Raw genomic sequence first — 19,417 nt, 5'->3', positions numbered from 1 at the left:
GGGGGGGGGGGGGGGGGTCACGATTTGAACAAATTTTGTAGAGGTCCACTGGCAATGCTACATGTGAAATATCTAAGCTCTAGGCCTTCTGGTATATTTTTAGAAATTTTTTGAAGATTTTCCTATGTAAAATCAAGTGACCCCTGGGGCGGTGTCAATTTTGACCCCGGGGGTCATGATTTGAACAAATTTTGTAGAGGTCCACTAGGCAATGCTACATGTCAAATATCTAAGGTCTAGGCCTTCTGGTTTATTTTTTAAATTTTTTTGAAGATTTTCCTATAGAAATCTATGTAAAATCAAGTGACCCCTGGGGCGGGGTCAATTTTGACCCCGGGGTCATGATTTGAATAAACTTGGTAGAGGTCCACTAGGCAATGCTTCAAACCAAATATCTAAGCTAGGTCTTCTGGTTTTTGAGAAGAAGATTTTAAAAGTTTTTCCTTTCGGTTGCCATGGCAACCAGAGTTCTGCATGGAATTCAATTCTTTGAACAATTTTTGTAGAGCTTCACCCAAGGAACATTCCTGATGAAATTGGCCTAGCGGTTTATGAGAAGATGTCGTTTAAAGTAAAAGTTTACGGACGACGGACGCCTGACGGTGAGTGATCAGAATAGCTCACCCCGAGCCTTTGGCTCTGGTGAGCTAAAAAACAAGAAAGTAGGTCAGTAGGTCAAGGTCACAATAAGGTGACCCGTAATCACTTGGGTACATCAGGTAAATATGATTAAACAGTCTAGGTAATATGATCTGATAATTTTTTCCTACATAACTCTTTTTAGCCCAGGGGCATAATTTGAACAACTCTGTTAGAGGTCTGCTAGGCAATGCTACATACCAAATATCGAAAGCCTAGGCCTTTTAGTTTCAGACAAGAAGATTTTTAAAGTTTTCTCCTATATAAGTCTATGTAAAACTTGGGACCCCCGGGGTGGGGCCACTTTTCACCCCAGGGGCACAATTTGAACAATCTTCATAGAGGACCACAAGGCAAAGCTACATACAAAATATCAAAGGCCTAGGTCTTGTAGTTTCAGACAAGAAGATTTTTAAAGTTTTTTTCCTATATAAGTCTATGTAAAACTTGGGACCTCCGGGGCGGGGCCTCTTTTCATCCCATGGGCACAATTTGAACAAAGTTCATAGAGGACCAAGGCTTTATGCCTTGCAGTTTGGACAAGAAGATTTTTAAAGTTTTTCCTTTCGGCAACCAGAGTTCTGCATGGAATGAAATTCTTTTAACAATTTTGAATGGGGACCAACCAAGAATCATTCCTGTGAAGTTTGGTGTAATTCTGCCCAGTGGTTTTTAAGAAGAAGATTTTGTTAGAAAATGTTGACAGACACACGACGGACGACTGACACCGCATGACGGACGACGGACATTGACCGGTCACAAAAGCTCACCATGAGCCTTTGGCTCAGGTGAGCTAAAAAATGTGTGTGGATAACAATACTTTGCGATTTTGGAAACTTTACCTGCATGGTGATAGGCTACCCCAAATTGAACCGTTCTACCGAGGACTGAATCCAGTCCTACTGCAGTACGACGTAACTGTTCTATAATATCTCTAAGTGCTGATTGGTCAAGTGGGAGAACCAGCAAGTCTGATGCTTTCACAAATCCTGAAATAACACATAGTGCACGAATAAAGGCTTAAAGGTTTTATATCAACATACAAGAAGTAAACAGACTGGAATCAGTATTAATACAAGTTCAAGATACTTTTGTTGGAAACTTTACATGGCCTGGTCATTGGGGACCCGCCAGTTACAAAAATATAATAACACAAAGTATCTCATTCCAAAGGTAAACAGAAATGCAGATTAAAAGAAGAATATCTTTCAGAAAATCTTTGAAAATAAACTTTTATTATTTTTTTGGTTGTGTTTAACATCACACCAAGACAACTAAAGGTCATTTAGTGACTTTCTAGCTTTTGATGGTGTAGAAAGACACCTGATGCCCCTCAAGGCATTATTACATCATGGGTGGGCACCTGGGTAGAACCATGAGCCAGCAGGATAGCTACCTCACATGAAAGAATTCTACACCCTAAATCAAGGGTTAGAACCTACAGCAGTGAGGGGCAAGTGATTCAAGGACAGTGACCTTGTGTTATAGGTATATACTACTGACAGGAGCTTTTTTACATTGCAAATATGATTTTAATTTCAGTAACAGCCAAGTCCCTTATCTGCATTTGACACACATAGCAATGTCACACACAATATGTAAGCATTTATATCCTATTGTTAGAATAAAGGATTCCTTGATCTAAAACTAACCCTTTCCTGCAACAGCAACTTCAGGGTTTCTAAGCAGATTGTAGAGTTCCCTAGCAACAGTTTCTGAGAGTTTCTCACACCAATTCTTTGTAGGACAGAAGATCAATATAGAGTGACCATCCCTGATTGTCTCAATACACAGTGGAACAACATGGTCCTCATCTCCCTATATTACAGCGAAAAAATTTTCAGTTTAGTTAAAACTTTCATTTAATTCATTTATCATTTATTGTAGAGTAAACCGCTGTAACATCATATTTGGTGCATAAATTCAAATCAAGACAAGAGTCTGCTGTTCTGTCCTTGCCCCTTGCTAGAAAAATGTATTTTACAAAAGGTTAGTGGCCACCAATCATCTTTTCATAGGCTTCCACTATTAAATTCTGACTAGCACCAACTTTTAAAATTAAAACCTATGTATCTAAAAATTTTATCAAGAATGATCTTAGTTTCATGAGAAAACAGCCAAAAGCCACACTTATAGTGATACTTTTATCTTTGAAATTTCCGCATGAATGACATGACCCCTCAGTTTACACTGACAACATGATTGAACATTTTAAAATTTGTAGTGTACCAATTGTTCAAACACACATAAAGCTTGGCAAATGTTGTCTAAATGTATTGTACCATACTGCCTTGGGATGAGGAAAGGTTAAACTTTAGATTAATTTTCACTTTCTGGGTTTAAAAGACCACCCACTAATCAAGATAGATCTAAGCCTTGCCTTATTTTCAGTTCTGTTTAAGTGAAACAAGAAGCTGCGTTCAATAAACGCTTGATGCCCCCGGTGGCATCCTTGTTGATACAAAGCAATCCAAGTCCAAAATGAGGTCAAGTTCAAGGTCAAACTGAGGTCAGGTGATGTCTGAAGATGAGGAATGGTCACAGGTTACATCTGCATTAGTATCAAGTCATTCTAGTAAGGGGTATTGATGCTAGACGTAACGGTCCCATTTGGTTAACCAAGAGATGGCCCATATAAAGCAACCCAAGTCCAAAATGAGGTCAAGGTCATACTGAGGTCAGGTGATGTCTGAAGATGAGGAATGGTCACAGGTTACATCTGCATTAGTATCAAGTCATTCTAGTAAGGGATAATGATGCTAGACGAAACGGTCCCATTTGGTTAACCGAGAGATGGCCCATATAAAGCAACCTAAGTCCAAAATGAGGTCAAGGTCAAACTGAGGTCAGGTGATGTCTGAAGATGAGGAATGGTCACAGGTTACAACTGCATTAGTATCAAGTCATTCTAGTAAGGGGTATTGATGCTAGACGAAACGGTCCCATTTGGTTAACCAAGAGATGGCCCATATAAAGCAACCCAAGTCCAAAATGAGGTCAAGGTCAAACTGAGGTCAGGTGATGTCTGAAGATGAGGAATGGTCACAGGTTACATCTGCATTAGTATCAAGTCATTCTAGTAAGGGATATTGATGCTAGACGAAACGGTCCCATTTGGTTAACCTCGTACGGACGGACGGACAGGACAATCGCTATATGCCTCCCGCATCAGTAGATGCCGGGGGGCATAAAAACAACTTGACATTCTTTTCTGTAGTGAAACGGAAGTACCTTGACTGCATATTTAGTATCAATGTCCCTGACGAGATTCATACTCGAGTCATATAAAGCTGTACCAATCTTGACACACTCAGATAGAGGCACTGGTCGGTAGTCCGTGCGGTACAGGTCAGCATTCAACCACTGGGCCAGCAGGTCCAAATTGGGCAGCGTGGCACTCATGCCAACAACTTGAATGTTTAAACTTGTTTGACTGAAATCAAACAAAAAGAAAACTTATATATTTTGAAAATGACCTTCAGCTTATGATGTTATGTCCCATTGTAGCTTACAACAAACTTCTGTCCGACCTAAATGTTGTCCGAATAGTATAAGCCAGTATGAGTATGGTAACTTTTAACTTTAGATGAAGCACATAAAGTAAGACATATTAACAACTTACCATATCAAATACATTGTACAGATTCATTAAACTTTAAGTTCATAAGAATGGCTAGCTATTTACATATTTTTTATTATTTGAACAACCAAACAGCAACAATACCTGTGAGTATTTTGTTTAGCTTTCTGTGACATATATGATATCTTGGTGAGCAACAGTTCTAGCAGGTAACCTCTATGTCTGTCCCCTATCAGATGTAGCTCATCTATCACTATAATTCCTACAAGACAAGACAAAATATTGTTCTAACACACACAGGAGTGTCATCATGGCCCATAATTGCTCAGCTGAGTTCCACTGCTCAAACAGGTAACAATTTTGACAGTCATCCAAGAAACATTTACTAGTATGCCAAATAATTTTGAAAACTAATGTATCAAAATAATATGAAATGTCTTGTTAGAAGGTTACCCAATAATCAATTGTGTGAAATCATTTCAAAATCAGGCAAGCAGTTTCTGACAAAATTTTAAAAATTTCTACAGCATAAATTTGGGAAAAAAATTACCATGTCCCCTGCCACCCATGCTTTTTGATGAATCTGAACAATCTTGGTAAAGGACTAAAGGGTCAGTAAGATCAGTAGTTTTATAGGTGGTTTTTGAATATTTTTTAATGTTTAGTTCTGGTGGCTCCTATGTGAACATTGGTAGGACCATGTTAGGAACAACAAGGCCACGTTTCATCATCTTCCACCAACTTGATTAGTTTGTTAAAACATATTACTATATACCATTATGAATCTTGTAATCACTAGTCCACACTGTATGTTACTGAGTGTTCTACAGTTCAGCACAGGCCTATTGGGATAAGGTCAAAACTTAAGAAAGAAAAACCAAGACAATTGTCCAGCAATAAAATTCCCCTACACTAGTACCTAGTTGGTCAAGTTTGTTTTCTTCTAACATTCTGTTAATTAAACTGTTGCCTTTCTCTATGGTACACACAGCAACATCAATACTGCTGAAGCCACCGGCTGGGGCATAGTGACCCATGAAACCGCTCACACGTATACCTGCATCTTGGTATAAATCCTACAATGTAAACGGAATATTCATAAAGAAGACTGTTTAGAAGAGTGGAATGAAACCAAGCAAAATAAAAGTAATACCAACCTGTCTGTTCATTTAAATAGGAAGTTATAAAAGATTTCCATAGATTAATTTTCTACAGGTTTATTGGAATCAAATTAATTAATACCTTCTCAGTACTTCAAAATGTAGAGAATAAAATATGTCTACAAAGTATTTCTAGAAAACAGACAAAACTGTTTCTAAAATTTCAGCATTGATCATTATGATAAGTGACTGACTATGCATTCTTATATTAAATATATAAAGAATAAATACATGTTCACTTAACATCTCTGATTGTTAAAAAATGACCTCATCACTGTAAATCTTACTGATTTTGCAGAATTTCAAAGACAAAGCATTAACAACTTGTAACCTTTAAAAACAGAAAGCATTCTGAGTTTACCTGAAGATAGAACATTTTCTCTCTAGTGACTGAAACAAATGGCAGGATTATAATTGCTTTCTTTCTTGTTTCCATCACTCTCTTCAAGACCAGTAACTCTGCAACCATTGTCTTCCCTGCACTTGTAGGTGCTGAATAAACAAGATTACCTCCCCCTGGATAATAAAAACAGAAACAGAATATATGTTAACAAGAATGTTTCATAGAATGTTTCTTCATTAGTTTATGTTTTCACATACATGTACTGGTATCACAAATATCTTCCAAGATTTTTTAAAAAATAATCTGCTGCTTTAAGACTTTAGATATCTCACCTTGCTTGTGTTCTGTGACATTTTATATCTTGAACTATTCTTCAGTTATATAATGGGTGATCAAGTTTTAGGTCTTGGTATCAATGCTAACTTATTTAGTATTAAGTTTTTTTGACAACTTCCTCTCATGAAACAAAAATGGAGGATGTGAAAAACTTAGACACTATGTTTAGGTAGAACAACTTAGTGGAACTAATGCTTAAGTCTACTGGTGAAAGAAAATAACTTCAACTACAATACCTAGAACATTCCCATCACAAAGTCGAAAAGGTGAGAGGAATGTCTCAGTTAAGATCATACCTAGAACATTTCCCATGAGTAAACATTCTGCCTGCCACTGGAACATATGTATGATATGTCGACTATGGTATTGTTTTAACACTGGATCTGGAAGACCCCATGATGACAAGGCAAGCTGGTCTGCCTCTAAATCTGAAAACAAACTCTACTACTATAGTGTATCTTCAGCTATTTTATGAGTTATTCAAAGCATTATTAATTACTAACTTAAATTTCTACAGCTGGAAGGACTTCATCAAGTTCTACTTTATGTTGCTTTGTATAATCTGTTTGCTCCTGGGATACGATTATGATTTATGTGAACATGACAAAATGATAGTTTGGATTTAATTAAAGTAAACTTTGCGAATTATCTATGTCCTTAGAAAATGAAGAATGCTCGTTTAATTATTGACAACACCTGCTGAACACCTGTTGAAAACAGAATTAAACTGATATTGTTACTCTAATACAGACAACTTTAGTTAGGATAATACTCAATGTTATCTCTACTATACATAGCTGGTTATAAGGACTCAAACATTTTAAGTGTCAACTTACCTGGCTGAATTTCCACAGTTTTTCCAACCATTGAAGCAGAGTTACTGGTATCATGTGTATTACCTCCCCTTGTTGGTATGTGAGGAAGGTCCTCTAGATTTATTTCTGTGTTGTTTTCACTTTGGTTTCTTGCATTCACCTGTTTACAGTCCTTATCTTTACCTGCAGCAACATTGGTATCACCTACTGTAACTGAACCACTGGAATTTTGAATTTGTTTATTTTCTTTATTTTTGTGCTCATCTGTCCAACTTTTTAATTTGGGGTGGTTTTCTGTTGGCTTTATTTTCTTTACATTGTCATTTTGAGCTATGTTAGTTTCTTCTAAACTAACATTTTCTACCATCAAAGACCTGAAAAAGTCGCTTTTATTAGGATTTTCATCTTTACTGCCTTCAGTGTGGGAGTCCTCTAGTCCATCTAACACGCGCTTTTTCTTCAACTGATTCTTTCGCTTCTGACCAGAATTTGTTCTCAGACTTCTACGTGGAGTAAACTGGGGTGTAGAAGTTTTAATTTTAGACACTGCTTTTATATTTTTCTCAGCAGACTTCTTTGTAGCTGATAAGTTTGCTTTTCTTGATGCTGAAGATCTTGTACTACTCGACACTGATCTTTTTGCTTTAAAAATCTGTGGAGTTGATATTTCCATTGGGCTTGCAAATGATAGATCATGAAAAGAATTTGAGATGGAATTTTCGGCTACTGGCACATCTACAAAATTTATTTTGTTGCTGATTCTAGCTGGTGTAGACTGGTATTTGACATTCCTCAAACTTGCTGTCTTTATCTCACCTTTACCAAATTCTAAATGTGTTGTTTTCTTTGTTATATTACTCTGGTTTTGCTCATTGTGTTTGGAGACTATGTTGGCATTTACAGTATGTGTCTCTGTTTTAGTAGTTTTGTCTCCTTTCACTTTGCTTCCGTATTCAGTTTCCATTTTGTCGAGTGCTGACATAAGGTCAACATCAAGGTCAAGGTCATGTGCAAATGAAGAACTGAAGGAAAGTTCAACTGGATGGTTCTCATCTGACCTTGAAATCTAAACATAAAAATATTTTTATAAATATCTATGATGTTTTTAATTTGTTCAAAATAAAGCAGCTGATCTTATAGCAAAGAGATTATTTTTTCTAATTAAAAATAAAAGAAAAGCATAGTTAACAGACAATCACATTTGAAATCAATATGAACAGTCAAAGATGCAAATATGTCACTCACATTTTTCTTGTCTCCATTGGTCCTGCAAAAAAACAAATATTTAAATGAAGGTGATAAACAAGAGCTGTCACATGACAGGACAAACAAATACAGTTTAATCTTAGAACCTTGAATTTCCTTCTTGAAATTCTACTGTCCGAGTTGGAATGAATTTTCGAAATTAATTGTCTGCCTCTAAAGCAAAATACTTTTGAAACTTCATAAACTTTTTGCCCCAAATTTTACAAAGATATTGATTAAATGTGCTCACCTTTGTGGTATTTGGCAAGGTCGATTCAAAGAAGATGCTGGTTTGGCAGAAGTTATGGGTATACGTCCTAATCTTTTTCTGCCAACATTTTTTGAGGAGTTCATACTAACAACAGTTGTATACCATCATGTCTTCAGTAGAAGTATCTAGATTAAATGCACATCACCTCAGTGTTCATTCTGAAAAAAAAACAACAACAAAAGAACTAAAAATGCATGAAAAACAAATATTTATTTCAATTAAATTCTGAATCAAGGGATGTGCAAAAAAGGTGATTTTCATTTGTACTTTTCCCATGCTTCACATATACTCACAGCATATAATTTTTGTTTTATGTAAAGCAGTATCTGTCTTGGAGAAAATTATTTACTGTCTCCTCTTCAAAGTCATATAATTATGTATTATGTGACATTATAAAAAATATACAATTTAATAATTTAGCTTATATGAAATACATGTAGTAAAATTTGACCAAAAAATGCGATCATCTGACAGAAAAAGCTTTATAACTCAAGTTTAGTGAACTCTTCCAATTCGTAGGCGATTCGAATAAAATTTTGTAAATAGTAATGCCATTTTGCTTTTGTTTTAATTCAGAAAATATGTCTCCAAAGTGTTTGGATACATGGCCTTATTAAAGTACCATTTCAAGATAACAGTTTTCAGACTTTATTCTTAATTTTCGGATTTTTCCTGACATTCCATATATTATCTGGCTTTGAGACAAAAACAGACATTTAATTAACTATAAAAAGTGATGAATATCTACAAATAAATCTGCCTTAACTTAAAACGTTCAGAAACTTAAAAGGCTATTACATCATTAAAACAATTATTACATGCATTTTTGCAAGTGGTTTGAAAACAAGTTATTGAACCTGTTGTCATGTTGAAAATACATGTGTTTGAAATTTGTTATTTATTTCTAAACATGTATTGCTACATAAGTAATTCATTATTTTTTAATTACCAAGTCATCATTTGGCTTGGTAACAATTTTATCATGTCCTGTAAAATTCTTTAATTATATGTAATTTCCCCAAATTCTAGTAGGGACCTTGGTATTTTCTCTCCCAGTATTTACTGCAATGGTGTCAGAAGTGTTTGACAGACTCATGCAATGAGCATGAAGTGTCATCCTGGAGAGCTCTGGAAAGTAAAGGGGGAGAAGTGTACCGATAGTAGGTTTATAGGCCAACTTTATAAGTTAACCCTTTAGCAATGCAGTTAGAGTGTCCGTCTATGTATTACAAGGTCTGGGGTTCAAGCCCCAGTTGGGACATTAATTGGTATTTTCTCTCCCAGGGTTTACTTCATGAATAAGAAAAATAATGGGTGGATAGTCCAACTAATTGTACACGAGTTGCGATATTGTGATAATTTTTGCACAGGTCAATATCTCTCCTCCACATACAAGATAGGAAGGACCTTTTCTGTGGTGAACCTTCTGCAACACTTCTATGCAGCGATTTTTAAGTCTTATTAAAAATATCTAGGAGTGCACATCACAAATGATTTAAACTGGAATAAACATATCAACTAAATCTGCAACAAAGCATACAGAAGTCTAGGATTGCTAATAATATAAGGAAGTTATCCATGTGCGCCCGTGAAGTTAAACTTCAAGCTCACAAAGGATTAATCCGACCGGTTTTGGAATATGCTTGCTCTGCAGGGGATCCACACCAGATTTATTTACAAGACAAGTTAGAAAACGTCCAAAAAAGATCAGCTACATTTATTTCTTCTAACTATAGTCTAAATGAGTATAGTTATGAACCTGGTTCTATGTTGAAAATTTTCAGTGAATTGGAACTTACTCCTTTAATAGAAAGAAGGAAGCAAAACCGGCTAACACTATTCTGCAAAGGATTCAATTCTATGGCTAACCTTCCACTTGGTAACCTGCAACGACCCTTTCATTTTACGAAGCATATGCATCGTCATGATAGTGATCATTTCAACACAATTCATGCTAAAGTAGAACTAATACATTAAAATACAGCTTCATTCCAAATACAGTCAGTGACTGGGACTCTCTACCTCCGGATTTGATCAGTAAATACTTGACAGCAACCAAATCCAGTCTCCACATTTATATCATCAGTCAGGGGGGGATGTTGTATTGTTATTTGTCTTGCAGACTCAAAATAAAATTTATCTTATCTTATCTGGGGGTGTGGGGGTGGGGGGGAGGTGAATACTAACAATCTTAGCAACTTGACGCAGGCGCAGTGAGTAAATGTTTATGTTTCACCGTATCCAATCAAGATAATATAGTTTTATCCAATTGCGAATATACTCAATATGGAGGGATGCAATTACTCGAGATGATGATTATGTGTTTATGTGAATAACGGCAAAACACGAGTTTGTCACTGTTTTCAAAGAAGTATAAAATACACAGAATGGCAACTGGCTGTAATCTCGCGTGAGCTGGTGTCAGAGCGTGATTCGGCGTTATCTTACTAAAAACAAACATCGGCGAGCATGGAGTTACAATTTGTATCTTTAAAACTACATTTAAAATACATGTTAGCTTCTAAAACAAAATTAGTTTAATGTGAAATGGTCTTAAGACACGAAGTACACGTTGTTTTTTTTGCCATCGAAAGAAGCGTGGTCATACGGTGATAATTATTTTACCGATGAATAATTGCTTTCGCATACAAAATGGCGCGTGGAGAAAGCGCCACTTCCGGTAAATGAGATCTCGTTTTTTTGTCACGGGAGGTTGGCGAGATTTGCTCTATATGCCTTTCAAGTTGCCAATCTATTTATTTTTATAGCTCTTTGCTGTTTTAAACAACACACCCTAAAGTTTACACACATTTTACATGGCTCCGCTTCTTGTCACGTGATCGATAACGACCAACCGCATTGTCCACTGTACTGAATGAAAAGGGGGGTAGCCAAATGAAACATATATAGTGTTTACGTTTTATTAACGTGTTTTACTGTTAATTAATTTATGTTTAAACTATAAAATGATTCGATCAGTTTTATTTCGTTTTACGATTTTATTGTTTAAGGAGGTAGGTTACCTTTATATCTGTATGTGCGCATGTCCAACCGGAAGCTAACGCGACGATTTACGACGACGTTTACGACAAACTAAATGTGTTTGTATATTCATTCTTCTAAAAACAAATCATAGACCTGTCTTCGATCTGACGCTTTATGGTTTAATAATGCAGAAATAATGAATAAATTGCTGCAGAAACGCTTCAAAACAATGTTGCCTTAAAATGACGTCATTGACGTCATGACGTTACGTGTCAGTTACCGCGCAAAATAAATAGCTTTTATCTTGAAAGTACGTAATTCTGTGCATTTTCTTTATTCAAACCATTTTCAAATAACCATTATTTGCTGAAATATTTTTTAGGAGTCTTTTGCTCTGAATAATAATCAATATTTTGCTTCTTTTATGTAGTTATATTGAAATGTTATGCGGAATGTAAGAAAATGGATGATGGTAACCAATGTTATTTGGAATATAGTTGGGTGAGAGGTTACTTGTTACGGCCATTTTCAAATAAAAAATCTAGCAGTTTCATTTGTAATACCTATTTTTCAGGTTCCGTTGATATTTGTTACTTATATACTAAAACTAAGATCTAAAATTGTTCAAATTTCAGTAGAAAATTGTGGTTTCTTATAATGAATTGATGTTACCATGGAAACGAAGCCCGTGACCTATGTATCTAAATGTAAAATTCAAAAGCGTTGACACTAGTCTATTTAAGAAACACAGCTTCGGCTTTTTATTTTCATTTCAACAATATCCATGAGAATAATAGTAGCATGCTGAACGATTTTTCCATGAAAAATGCCAGACGAGGGGCACTGCTGTAAGTATTCTAAGCTTAGAAATTTGTTTGAATAAATGCAGATAACACGAAAATATAACTAATGTTAGAAATAATATGTTTTAAAGCTACATCAACTAGAAAGATAATCTTATTCAATATTATTTTATAAGAAATTACGTCAAAAAGCAAGATATAAGCCATTTTAAACGTCTCTGTTGCCATGGTTACTTTAAACTTTAAGAAAAATAGGGTACCATGTGTAGTGCTTGGTATGTTGCTAATAATATTACCCAAATATTCCATGTTGGTCATTAACAGAATGGCACTGAAGCGGTCGAAAACCCCTATTTTTATACATTATTGTTTAAAAATGAGAGAAAATGCGTTACCATGGAAACACGAGCCCCGCGACATATACATTTAAAGCTTATATTAGAAAGCTAACGTGCATACTAGTAAAATTATAGATTATGCGGACTTCTATGAATATCAATGAAACTAAAATACACTGAAAAGTGTTAAATATCCGTATTTTCCTTCTTCTTTCAATAAGAAATACCTTTGGAGGGTCATGTTCTTCAAACCTGGATAAAAATTGAACTTGAAGGGACAGAGACAAACGAAACTGAGATTTTAGCAGTTAAAACTTCATATTACACGAAATACAAAAAGATGCTGCGGTTCAACTAATCTGAATTTACCCTTGTAACAAGGTAACCTACCTCCTTAAGTGTATTGGCTGATCATGTTTTTTCCTAAAACTATTTTCACCACAGAAAAGGTCTTTACTGGTTTGATGTAAAGAGAGGGATTTTGCCCTATCATGAAAATATTTCAGAATGATCAGTTCTGTCGTCAAATTATTTGGACTAAAATGGGCAGATAGAACTGATAGACACTTGCGTTTCTAATGTTTTTTCCTGGTGAAAAAAAAAACAACAATCAGACAGGCTGTAACAAAAGGCAACAACGTGTGAAAACTGTTTAATAAAAAATAAGAGTCCTATGAAAATTTCCGGTTACGAAATTATGTAACGAAATCCATTCTCAAGTAATTATCAATGGCTAAAGTAAGTTTCTATTAAAAGCGACACAGGGCTCTTATAAGAGGCTTTGAAATATCTGGTTTTATAATTTACTGTATGATTAACTGCTTCTTTACTCGAAATTTATCAAAGTTACATTTTAAATCTTCCGCCAGTGGTGGGTATCGCTTTGTATCAACTTATACGGAAGATAACAGTATCAACTTGTAAGGTAGCACGTCATGTGGTACATTTAAGCTCCGCCTTATAGTGTATGAGGACGGAGGTATATTTCGGCCCATCATGTCATTCTGCGGTACATTGTTAAAAAAATTGTAAACATATTTTTTTTATGATTTGATAAAGGATCTGATAATGAAAACAAAACATTTGCAACTGTATTAGATTAAAATATTTTTTTTTTGTTAAATACATTTGTCTTAAAATTTAAAACATAAAATATCAATTTTCCCAAAATTTCCTCCACACCTTGAAGACTCAAATGTTTTGGGAAAGGAAGGGCCCATAAAAAAAGTGTGACCCCCAAGTAGACCAAAACGTTTAAACAAACAAAACAGACCTGCCTTAGGGGTTTGATAACGAATAAAAAAGGGTGTTTGTGGGTTCACCTAATACTTTGGTTTCACACAACCGATTATGTACTTTTTTTTCAGAATTTTTTCCAAAGGCTTTATTTCCAACTGGAAATCGACTTTTTTAGTTAGTTTTTTAAATTTCTTTTAAAAAGACTTACGTTGTACAGTTTGTGAACGAAACTGTTTAAAGGTTTTTGCCCCATAAATGCTAATTAATAACTAAAATTTACTTTTTTGACAAACTCAAATATTGGACATCTTGTAGGGGTATCTGCCCGAAAGGCGGGAAAATGTATAATAAAACATTTTAACCCGGGGGAAAAAATTTGGTAAATTTGGAAAAATTAATTTTTTTTCCTTCCCCGGGGGGGGCCGGGGCGCGGTAAGGGGGTTTGGGGAAAATAATTTAAAAAGGGAATTTTGGGGAAGTGAAATTAAATTTTTTTTTAAAACTCCACCCCAAATTTTTATGAAATCTTTGTAGAAAATTTTGGGCCTTAAAGGTTGATACTTCATAATGCTTTTTTTACAAAAACTTTAAAAGTAAAAATTATCACGACTTCATGTTCGCTCAACAGCCGGATTTAAACATAAAAACCCTAAATTCAACTTTGGGATGAGGAGATATTTAAAAATATAAAATTTCAAGCGTTGTACATTCAGTTCAGCTTATCCCTTTAAAAGGTTTGAACTCACTATAAATCCTTTTTATTTTTAAAGTGGGGGAAATGTCTGTTCTCTCAAAAAATCTAAATTTTTTTAACAGAATAAGGGTTTTAATTTAATTTCGAAAATTATCAAATTTTTCTGAAATCTTTAAAACAAATCTGACTTGAAGGTTGTTTACCCCAAAAATGCAAAAATGAAAGGGTTTTAAGGGTATATTTTCTGCCAAAAACCCTTTTTTTTAAATAGAGAAAGGGTAAAAAAATTCAAAAATTTTTCAAACATTTTTACACTTCCCCCGAAAAAATGTTTTTTCGCAAATCCCCTTAAAGGCCCTTACCCCATTTTGCTTTAAAAAACAAAATTACCCGGGCAAAATGTGCCCATGTTTCTTTTTTTCCATTTTTGAACAATCTTGTTCTGCACAGTAAAACGTTTTAAACCCGTAGCAGAAAAAGCTTAGCATGTAAAGTGCCAACTTTAAAGCGGGTTTTAGCATTTTTACCGAAAAGGTTTTAAATACTTCCCGGGAAGCTGATACCCCAAAAAAAACATCAAGATGAAGACTTTTTTTTTTTTTAGCCAAATCTGCGCTGTTTGTCTTAATTTAAAACAAAAATTTTAAAAAATTTAAAGCAGAAAACCCGGGGGTTAAAACATTTCGAAAAAAACACTAAAAAGACTTGGGCATTTCTACCGTACGGGTTGAATCTACCGAAATATTTTATACGCCATAAAACGTTCAATGAAACTGTATTAAAAAAATTTCCGCTCTTTTGATTTCAGTTTAACTTAAATTTTAAAAATTTTATTCCCAAAAACGTTGTGAAAAATTTGAAAAAAACTAGTACAGGCATATCTACCGTATGGGTTTGAAAACCGCCTTAAGGTTTGATCCCCCATAATACGTAAAGAGAAAAGACAAACAGTAGCCAAATTTCCGCGGGTTTCCCTTTTTTTTTTAACAAAAATGCCCTTAATTTATGTGCAAAACTTTTTCGAAAAACATACAGAAAAAAAAATTAGTTACCCTTTTAAAAGCAATCTACCGTATGGGTTTGAACCTACCGTATAAGTTGATATTTTCCCCGTATGGGTTTGAACCGATTATACGCCCCAAAGGGGATCCCCTTTTAAATCACATTTGAGCTGTTTGACTTAAGTTTTAATTTTAAATCTTAACTTATCCCCAGAGAAACAATTAAAACATTGCAGAAAAAATATATTTCATCATTTTTGCCATCTACCTTTCAGGTTGAAAAGCTCCCCGAAATAGTTTGATACCCCATAAAACTTTTCAGATGAAGACTTTTTTTAGAAAAATTTTACCCTCTTTGATTCATTTTTAAACTAAATAAAAAAATTTTAAATTTTCCCAAAAATTTTTTGTAACATAAAAAATACTAGTACAGGCTTTATCTACCGATGGGTTTTGATTCCCCTTAAATTAAATACCCCAAAAAAACTTTAAAAGGAAGACGACAGTACCAAACCCGCTGTTTGCCTTTCGTTAACTGAAAATCTTAATTTTTTAGCAAAACATTTCGTACATGGCAGAAAAATAAAAAAACAGCATTTACAGCTTATCTCCCGTATGGGTTATCCCTTTACCTATAATTAAATACCCTTCCGTATGGTTTTGAAAACGATTTTTGCTCTAGACTCAAGGTGCATTTTTGGTCAGATTTGCGCTGTTTTCAAAGAAAAACTTAATTTCCCTGAACTTATGCAGCAAAACTTTGCAGAAAAATTCTATGTGGTCTTTTTTTGGCAAATCTACCATAAGTTTTTCCACCGAAAAGGGTTTAAAAGTCTGGGTATGGGTTGTTTAAGGGCCAAAACCACGCCCCAGGTGAAAACTTTTTTGGAAACATTTGCGCTTTTTTGGGTCTTCATTTAACTGAACTTCTTAATTCATGTAGGAAAACTTTTTTAAACAAGCAAAAAAAAAATAACTTTTTACCGATTTATAGCACATCTACCGTATGGGTTGATACTTCCGAATGGTTTTGATAGGGCATTATGGCGTCAAAGGGGATGAAAATTTTAGGGTTAAAATTTTGGGCCGTTTGTCTTAAGAATAATTTAATTTTCTCCCTTTTTGCAGAAAAAACATAGAAAAAAATAACGATGTGGTTTTTAAATCTTTTCCCCCGGGGATGGGTTTGACCCTACCGAAAAAGGGGTTTCTACCAAAAGGGTTTTAAAAGGGGGCCATTACACTCCCAGATGAAGACTTTAGGGGGAAAAAAATTTGGGCGCTTTTTGCCCTTCATTAAACTAAACTATCTTAATTCGGGTAGAAAAACTTTTAAAAACATACGAAAAAAAACTAGAACAGTATTTTATAAACAACTAAACCGTAAAAAGGTTAGGATTTTCCCGAAAAGGGTTTTGGATCCCGGTTAAAACGTCAAAGGGAAATCCCAATTTTTGTGGTCAAATTCGGGGGGGGTTTGGGTTTTAAAAATTACTTAATTTTGTAACTTTTTCCGCAAAACATTGCAGAAAAAAAAACTAGTGCCCCTTTAGGGCATATCTACCGAATAGGTTAAATGCCTCCCCGAAAAGGGTTTTATGTCTCCCGGGTATAGGTTAAAAGGGCCATAACACGTCCAGATAAAACCCTTTTAAAGGGGGAAAAATTTGCGTTTGGTTTGTCTTCATTTAAAACTGAACTATCAAAATTCTTTGGGGAAAAAATTTTTAAAAAACATAGCAGAAAAATAACAGTTCCAATTTATCCCCAAAACTACCGTATGGGTTTTATATCTTCCGAAAAGGTTGAATGAAATAATACGTCTAGGGGAAACCCTTTTTTAAAGGTCAAATTTGCTTTTTTTGGGTCTTAAGAATAACTTTTTTTCCCTTAAACTTAAGCAGCAACAAAAAATTTAAAACTTGCAAAAAAAAGTTATATTACAGTCAGTATTGCCAAACTGCCGACAGGTTTGATATCAAACCGAATAGGTTGATACGCCAAAACCCTTCAGAAAAAAGGCTTTTTTTTGCAAAGCCTTTTTTGATTTCATTTTAAACTTAAAAAATAAAATTTTTTATGTCCCAAAAAACGTTTAAAACTTTAAAAAATTTCAAAGTAAAAAAGCATATCTACCGTTTGGGTTTTGATATCTGCTTTTATTTTGAAACGCCAAAAAACGTCAAGATGAAAACTTCAATTGCCAAATTTTCCGGCTGTTTGGCCTTTTGGGTTTTAACGGGAAATATTTTAATTTTTAATGTAGTAAAAAATTCAAAACTTTTCAGAAAAATCTCTAGTTTAGTTTTTAAAAACCAATCTACCGTATATTTGAGACCTTCCGTAAAATTTTGAAAACCTCCCGGGAAAGGGGGGTTTGAAAAGGCCCATAAAATTTTCCAAAAATGAAGACAAAGGGGCAAATTTGCGCTGTTTTTTTCAGAAAAAACGAAAAATCTTACTTTTTTCCCCAAAACTTTTTAAAACTTCGCAGAAGAAAAACCCCTTAAAAAACGATCTGGGGAAGAATATCAAACCTTTATATTTTGGATACCTACCGAAATGGGGGTTTTGATACGCCAAAAAAACGTCAAGATAAAAGACTTTAAAGGGCAAAAATTAGGGGTGTTTGGCCTTTTGTTTAAATTGGAAATTTCAAAATTTATGTGGGCAAAACGTTTTAAACATAGAAGAAAAAAACATTAAAAAGTTTTTAATAGCATATTCGCCGAAATATTTTGACCCTACCGTAAAGGTTAAATTAAAAACCGAAAAGGTTAAACGCCATTGATACGCCAAAAAAAACGTCAATATAAGAAATTAAGTACCCAAAAATGACTTTTGGCTTCCGATTGACGGGAAATATTTTTAAATTCGTGTAGGAAAACCTTACAAACATAGTAAAAAAAATACCAGTATAATCTTTGTAGCATACAAAACCATATGGGTTTGGGAAACCCAACCGTATAGGGGGGAATCTCTCCCGTATGGGTTGAAAAGCGAAAACACGCCAAGGGAAGACTTTATGGTTTAAATGGGCCTTGTCTTCAGTTTTACTGAACTGTCAAAAATTTATTTGGAAAAACTTTTTTAAAACATAAAAAGAAAAGTAGCTATATAGCCCTTTATAGCCAAAAAACCGGGAAAAAGGTTTCCCTCCCCGAAATAGGCTGATAACCGAAAAATTCCCAGAGAAGACTCTTCAAACCCAAAATTTCCCGCTTTTATCTTTAGAAATAACAAAAAATGCAAAATTTTATGCGGGGAAAACTTTTTAAAACTAGCAGAAAATATATCGGGGTATACAAACCCCTTTTTTAGTTTTTTCTGGGGGGGGGGGGAATTTGGGGGGGGGGGGGGGGGGAAATACGCCATAAAAATTTCTTTATTTTAACCCTTTTAATTGACAAATAAAAAATATTCATCTTGTATTTAAATTTAATTGCAAAAAAAACTTTTTAAAAACATTGCAGAAAAAAAGCCAAACGTGAACAGTCCCCCCCCGAAGCAAACCCTAAGTGGATAGCCTCCACATAAAAACCCTTTTAAATGGAAAAATTTTTGCGTTTTCCCCGTCATTAAAAAATGCAAATCAAAATGCGGATCAACCTTTTAAAAGTCACAGCGATAAATAAATTTAAAAATGAAATTTTAAGACAATCAGGACTTTTGCCATGTCTTTTTTGGGCAGACACCAGTTTAAAACCCCTTAATTTCTTCAATCCCAATTCAAACTAAATTTTTTTCCCCAAACAGCGATAAAAAACCCATAATGTTTTAACCCAAAAGGGCAACCTTTTATTAACTCGACTATACCAAAAATTTGGAAGCTGTACTCCCTTCCACCCGGCGAGGGAAAGGGTTGGGTTTTTCTAAAAAAGATAGAAAATTTGTATTAAGATATGTTTCATATGAAAAAGTATGTATATATAAAGAAAATTTATTTAAAACTTGGAACCCCTTTTTTT

General features: G+C 34.5%; 1 protein-coding gene across 1 annotated transcript in view; it reads right to left on the bottom strand.

The window, feature by feature from the left end:
• The window catches only part of LOC123550780 (DNA polymerase theta-like), a 33,238-nt gene extending 24,692 nt beyond the window's left edge, over positions 1–8,546 (bottom strand). Inside the window, exons 1-10 of the mRNA XM_053539997.1 lie at positions 8,369–8,546; positions 8,119–8,140; positions 6,895–7,939; positions 6,355–6,486; positions 5,741–5,895; positions 5,139–5,295; positions 4,364–4,481; positions 3,871–4,072; positions 2,292–2,457; positions 1,482–1,628 (exon numbers count right to left, since the gene is read on the bottom strand). Coding sequence (XP_053395972.1) covers positions 1,482–1,628; positions 2,292–2,457; positions 3,871–4,072; positions 4,364–4,481; positions 5,139–5,295; positions 5,741–5,895; positions 6,355–6,486; positions 6,895–7,939; positions 8,119–8,140; positions 8,369–8,472 — 2,248 coding nt within the window. The 5' untranslated portion in view covers positions 8,473–8,546. The remainder of the gene's footprint in view (positions 1–1,481; positions 1,629–2,291; positions 2,458–3,870; positions 4,073–4,363; positions 4,482–5,138; positions 5,296–5,740; positions 5,896–6,354; positions 6,487–6,894; positions 7,940–8,118; positions 8,141–8,368) is intronic.
• Positions 8,547–19,417: the final 10,871 nt, after the last annotated feature.

This window comes from Mercenaria mercenaria, chromosome 4 (assembly GCF_021730395.1).
Source record: "Mercenaria mercenaria strain notata chromosome 4, MADL_Memer_1, whole genome shotgun sequence".
NCBI lineage: Eukaryota > Metazoa > Mollusca > Bivalvia > Venerida > Veneridae > Mercenaria > Mercenaria mercenaria.
This window is presented reverse-complemented; position numbering and strand designations above follow the sequence as displayed.